The sequence below is a fragment of the Osmerus eperlanus genome, unplaced genomic scaffold (assembly GCF_963692335.1).
Source record: "Osmerus eperlanus unplaced genomic scaffold, fOsmEpe2.1 SCAFFOLD_135, whole genome shotgun sequence".
NCBI classification, from domain to species: domain Eukaryota; kingdom Metazoa; phylum Chordata; class Actinopteri; order Osmeriformes; family Osmeridae; genus Osmerus; species Osmerus eperlanus.
In genome coordinates, this window is record NW_026911274.1 from 20001 (window position 1) to 26533 (window position 6533).

Below are 6533 nucleotides of genomic sequence, written 5' to 3' on the forward strand. Positions count from 1 at the left end.
ATCATGAACAGATGATATGACCACACACACATCATGAACAGATGATATGACCACACACACATCATGAACAGATGATATGACCTCACACACAAATGGATGGATTTAGAATCAAGGACACACATATACTGTACATACACACACAACATTAAACACATGCACACACACCCTCTTCTAAAAGGGGGTCTTACCCGATTGCCTTTGGCTCCCTGTGGTCCACCAGGGCCGGTGTTGCCCTGGGAAACAAATTAAAGTCAACAACCACAACAACAACCACATGTATTCATTTGATGGAGGGAGGGGTGAGGGTTAGGGTTAGGGAGGGTGAGGGAGGGAGGGTGAGGAGGGGTGAGGGAGGGTGAGGGTTATGGAGGTGAGGAGAGGTGAGGGTGGGTAAGGAGGTGAAGAGGGGTGAGGGAGGGTGAGGGTTAGGGAGGTGAGGGGCGGTGAGGGTTAGGGAGGGTGAGGAGGTGAGGAGGGGTGAGGAGGTGTGAGGGTGGGAGGAGGGAGGTGGGAGGAGGAAGAGAGGGAGGAGGGAGGAGGGAGGAAGGAGGTGTACATTTAGACCAGGGGGTCCCTGAAGTCCTTCTGGTCCCACGTTGCCTTTAGGCCCCTGGAGACCTCTCTCTCCTGGAAAACCTTTATCCCCCTGGGGGAGGGGAGGCGAGGGGGAATAACGATGGTGTGTAACAGGAAGTGATCTGTGTCCTTGATGGTGTGTAACAGGAAGTGATCTGTGTCCTTGATGGTGTGTAACAGGAAGTGATCTGTGTCCTTGATGGTGTGTAACAGGAAGTGATCTGTGTCCTTGATGGTGTGTAACAGGAAGTGATCTGTGTCCTTGATGGTGTGTAACAGGAAGTGATCTGTGTCCTTGATGGTGTGTAACAGGAAGTGATCTGTGTCCTTGATGGTGTGTAACAGGAAGTGATCTGTGTCCTTGATGATGTGTAACAGGAAGTGATCTGTGTCCTTGATGGTGTGTAACAGGAAGTGATCTTCCTACCTTGCTACCTTTCACTCCGTCACACTGGCATGGAGACTTCCCTGTACACACACACTGCCAACAACAACAACAACAACAACAAAAATTAAAAAAAAAAAAGTTTAGAATTGTTTTTGGACAAAAGTAAAAAAATAAAAATAAAAAGTTTAGAAAAAGGTTTAGAAAAAGGTTTTGAAAAAAAACGTTTTGAAAAAAAACGTTTTGAAAAAAACGTTTTGAAAAGAGGTTACGTAATGTATGCATACTTGATGAGGACTCTACTGTACTCTACTCTGCTCTGCTTCTCTGTTCTTCTCTCTTGATGAGGACTCTACTGTACTCTACTCTGGTCTGCTTCTCTGTTCTTCTCTCTTGATGAGGATTCTACTGTACTCTACTCTGGTCTGCTTCTCTGTTCTTCTCTCTTGATGAGGACTCTACTGTACTCTACTCTGGTCTGCTTCTCTGTTCTTCTCTCTTGATGAGGACTCTACTGTACTCTAGAGTGTGCACAGGTAGGGAGGTAGACAGACAATCCCGTCCAATCAATAGTCAGGGTTCCCCCGGCAAACCTTTAGATATATTGGTTGCTATCAAGGCGTGAAGTTACTTTTAGCAAATATGACAAAAAGTGCTTCTCAACAACATTGCCTACCCTGCCTTTAACCCTCGTGCTGCCTTCGGGTCACATGACCCAAAGGTTCATAACGAACCATCGTTGTGTTTACCCAATTTTACCCAATACAAAAACAAATTAAAATTATTTTCTTTTAACCTTTGCAATGTGGGGGGTCTGAGACAGCCCAACGGTTAAAAGAAAATGCTTCACTTTGTCTTTGTATGCGGTAAATCTGTCGCAATACGACGGTGGGTCACAATGACTGATGGGTCAGAATGACCCGAAGATAACACAAGGGTTAAGTGAAGTACCTTCTCTGTTCCTCACCATGAGGCAAACTCTGGCCAGCTACAATGCTGCCCTCTCCAGGCTCTGTTTAGAACTGCACCGTACAATAGCTGTAGCTCGGAGTGTCAACCAGATGGCAGCACTGACTATAGTGTGGGGAGGTGAGAGAGAGAAAGACAGAGAAAGAGAGAGAGACAGAGAGAGAGAGAGAGACATAGAAAGAGAGAGACAGAGAGATGGAGACAGAGAGAGAGAGAGAGACAGAGAAAGAGAGAGACAGAGAGAGAGAGACAGAACGAGAGAGACAGAGAGAGACAGAGAGAGAGAGAGACACAGAGAGAGAGAGAGAGAGAGAGAGAGAGAGAGAGAGAGAGAGAGAGAGAGAGAGAGAGAGAGAGAGAGAGACAGAGAGAGAGACAGAGCGAGACAGAGAAAGACAGACAGAGAGAAAGAGAGAGACAGAGAAAGAGAGAGACAGAGAGAGACAGAGGGAAAGAGAGAGGGAGAGAGAGGGAGACAGAGACAGAGAAAGAGAGAGACAGAGAGAAAGAGAGAGACAGAGAGAGAGACAGAGAGAGAGACAGAGCGAGACACAGAGAGAGAGAGAGAGAGAGAGAGAGAGAGATGAGAGAGAGAGAGAGAGAGAGAGAGAGAGAACGAGAGAGACAGAACGAGAGACAGAGAGAGAGACAGAGCGAGACAGAGAAAGACAGACAGAGAGAAAGAGAGAGACAGAGAAAGAGAGAGACAGAGAGAGACAGAGGGAAAGAGAGAGGGAGAGAGAAGGAGACAGAGACAGAGAAAGAGAGAGACAGAGAGAAAGAGAGAGGGAGAGACAGAGAGAGAGACAGAGAGAGAGAGAGAGCGAGACAGAGAGAGAGAGAGAGAGAGAGAGAGAGAGAGAGAGAGAGAGAGAGAGAGAGAGAGAGAGAGAGAGAGAGAGCGAGAGCAGCTGTAGTAGACAGAAACCAGTCAAGAGTGGTACTTCCCAGCAGTGTGCCGTTGTGCAGGAAACCATAAAGAGAAAATAAGACAAACAACTCCTGTCTTCATTCACAGGTTTGCACCCACACACACACAGGCCTGAGAAAGGTGTTCCTGGTCAGAGTGTCCTTGTGATGGAGACAAACATCCTCCTCCCTTCTAACCCAGACATAACAGGGTCCAGGTTCCCATGGGAACGGGATTAGGGTGGGGGTGGGGGATTAGACCAGAGGTGAATAACTGATGTATCTCCCCTCTCATGCCCTCCCCTCTCATGCCCTCCTCTGTTCTGGAGGAGAGAGGAGAGGAATGGAGGAGAGGAGAGAGGAAGAGAGAGCATGAGAGAGGATGAAAAAGGAGAAGAGAGGGGGACAGGAAAAGAGGAGAGAAGAGAAGAGGAGGAGAGAGAAGAACAGCAATGGTGAAGAGGAGTGGTTTCTTGTTTACATTCTCTCTCTCCATCTTTCTTCTTTTATGTGATATCCTTGATCTTTTCCTTCCTTGACCCTAACGACTCCTCTCTTCTCCTCATCCTCCCCTTCCTTCACCCTAACCCCTCCTCTCTTGTCCTCATCCTCCCCTTCCTTGACCCTAACCCCTCCTCTCTTCTCTTCCCTCTATCAGAAATGTGTCTTTTATCCCTCTCCCCTCCTTTCCTCTCCTCCTCCCCATGTATCTGTATGTATAGAGTCAGGTGGCTGAGCGGTGAGGGAATCGGACTAGTAATCCGAAGGTTGCCAGTTCGATTCATGCCAACTGACGTTGTGTCAGGGGGAATGTCCCTGTACTTACTGTAAGTCGCTCTGGATAAGAGCGTCTGCTAAATGACTAAATGTAAATGTAATGTGTATCTTGTCCTGAGTTAGCCTGGCTCCACTCAAGGTACATCTTAACATACAAAACATCTCCACATTAAACAGAATCAATCACCTACTGCCCTCCTCTAGTCTCTCTCTCCCTCTCTGACACTGTTTATCACGCCAGTTTACAATTTGTGGTATTTAATATTGGCTACTAGCCCCAAGACAAACAACACAGACCACCAGTAGCAGCATGACCTAACATGGGACAAACACACACACAAACACACACACTCACACACACTCTCACACACACTCTCACACGCTCAGGGGGGTCAGACTGTATTTATGTCTGTGTGTTAATATGTGGGAAGCCTGGAATCCATAAATTGTTAAATCACAGACTAATGTTTGACTGTCTGTCTGTCCACCTGTCTGTCCACCTGTCTGTCTGTCCACCTGTCTGTCTGTCCACCTGTCTGTATGTCTGTCTGTCTGTCCACCTGTCTGTCTGTCCACCTGTCTGTCCACCTGTCTGTCTGTCCACCTGTCTGTCTGTCCACCTGTCTGTCCACCTGTCTGTCTGTCCACCAGTGTGTCCATCTGTCTGTCTGTCCACCTGTCTGTCTGTCCACCTGTCTGTCTGTCCACCTGTGTGTCCATCATGATGCTGGAGCCTACAGCTCTATCAGAACAACAGGCACATGTACTAATATAATAATATACAATATAATAATTTATTATGTGCATTTGACAGCAGGTCAAGGAGTTTCAGGTTCGTCTCCCCTGTAGGATAATATGTAGCCTGTTATATTAAAATATGTATATTGTATTCATTTAATATAAGTGAAATAAACAATATTTTAATTGTTTAGAAAGGCTCACACATGATTAGGAAATATTAATTTCATAAGGTAAGATTTAGAAACATCTACAGAGGACTTGGCTAAACTTGAGCTTCTGTGTGTGTTTCAACACCTGCTTTAAAGTCACAGTATGATTAATATAGCCCAGTGGTTCTTAACCCTGTCCTCAGGGAACCCCTGTCCTGCATGTTTTAGATGTTTCTTGGCTCCAACACACCTGATTCAAATGCATGTTCGTTACCAGGATTCTACGGAGCTAGATAACGAGACATGTATTTCAATCAGGTGTGTTGGAGCAGGGAAACGTCTAAAACATGCAGGACAGGGGTTAACTGAGGACAGGTTAAGAACCACTGATATATCCTGTCCTATAATCACGGTATCGGACCGGTGAGACCGTCATGGTGATGAGAGCTGGGATACTTACATCTTTACCCTCGGTGTACCGGAGCCTCACGAGACCAAGCACCACAACCAGCAGCATCCACGTTGTCCCCATCCTCGCGAAGCCTACGCTAACGTCTCTCTCCTCTCTACAGCCGCTTAGTCACGTTCTTTACTCTCCAGGTCGCTCTTGCAAACAACAACCTGCGCGCACACCAACAGGAAACAGATGACACCTTCCAACCGAGGACTCTGAGGAATCTCAGTAGTCAGGAAGTTAAGCTAGGGGCCATCGTTCCAGCCTTCGGACAGCCCACGGGCAGGTCAGACCTCGAAGGGGTGGTGGTCAAGTCCAGACGGTCAATGATCAACTTCAAAACTATTCATCCTCTTTCAGTACCGATGCTACCGATGCGCAGGTTCAGTCCCACGCTATGACAATAAGGACTTGCGTGAGCGGTGGCTTCTACGACACAATTCGGTAAAGTGTGGCGGAGGACACGAGCCGCGGGGACAGAGAGCGCAGACGGAGCCGCTGTTAGACCGCATAAGACCTGTTTAATAGGTAAGATATATTAAAATCATGTGTGGTCTGAACGCAGATGTAGTTTACTTTCAGGGCACAACAATGGACTTAATGTATGGAAGACATGTCCGGTCCTGCACATAATTTAGCCGATCAAATTAGACTAAATCAAATGGTTTGTATTTGGCGTAAACATTTATAACTTCAGATATAAGCCTACTTATAGGCCTGCAGCACTGTTAATATGAAGATGGTGTAGCCTCTAATATCTAATAATGTTTATAATAATGACAAATATTTATAATTATTTTTGATCCAAGGCTAATAGTGTGTCTTAGGTTTGTAGTGGTGTGTAAATGTAAAGGGAACCGTGGACTGATTGAGCCGCATCGCTTCTGTTACATGTCTCATACTACGGGAGGCTTGTTTTAAAATACTTTAATTATTTAGATAAAATAAAAGTTCTTAAAAAGTTATCATAAAAAAATACTTGCTACAACCAAATGAACTATACTAAGTAGACAGTTTAAGTGCTGCATGTTATTCCTCAAATATACAAGGACTGTGTGTTCATCCTATCCCAGGTTAACCCTTGTGTTATCTTCGGGTCGTTCTGACCCATCAGTCATTGTGACCCACCGTCGTATTGCGACAACTTTACCGCATACAAAAACAAAGTGAAGCATTTTCTTTTAACCGTTGGGCTGTCTCAGACCCCCCACATTGCGAAGGTTAAAAGAAAATTATTTTTATTTGTTTTTGTATTGGGTAAAATTGGGTAAACACAACGATGGTTCGTTATGAACCTTTGGGTCATGTGACCCGAAGGCAGCACGAGGGTTAATGAAGACTAGTCTGGTGGTGGGTTTGCTTGATGACAGGTTGGTGTCCTGCAGTACTGAGAGCTGCCTGCAGTGTCCTGCAGTACTGAGAGCTGCCTGCAGTGACCATGGCTGACCACAGGTGGCAACATCAAAGCAGAGCACCAATGACACGCCTCACTCTGTCTCTCTGGTGAGTGCTGTCCTAGAACACGGATCGTGTGTGAAACAAATATTTTAAACATGTTTAGCCAGACCAGCTC

General features: G+C 46.0%; 1 protein-coding gene across 1 annotated transcript in view; it reads right to left on the reverse strand.

The window, feature by feature from the left end:
- Nucleotides 1–5349, reverse strand: part of LOC134015818 (collagen alpha-5(IV) chain-like) — a 23466-nt gene extending 18117 nt beyond the window's left edge. The window contains exons 1-4 of the mRNA XM_062455353.1: nucleotides 4967–5349; nucleotides 1004–1057; nucleotides 557–646; nucleotides 189–233 (exon numbers count right to left, since the gene is read on the reverse strand). Coding sequence (XP_062311337.1) covers nucleotides 189–233; nucleotides 557–646; nucleotides 1004–1057; nucleotides 4967–5038 — 261 coding nt within the window. The 5' untranslated portion in view covers nucleotides 5039–5349. The remainder of the gene's footprint in view (nucleotides 1–188; nucleotides 234–556; nucleotides 647–1003; nucleotides 1058–4966) is intronic.
- Nucleotides 5350–6533: the final 1184 nt, after the last annotated feature.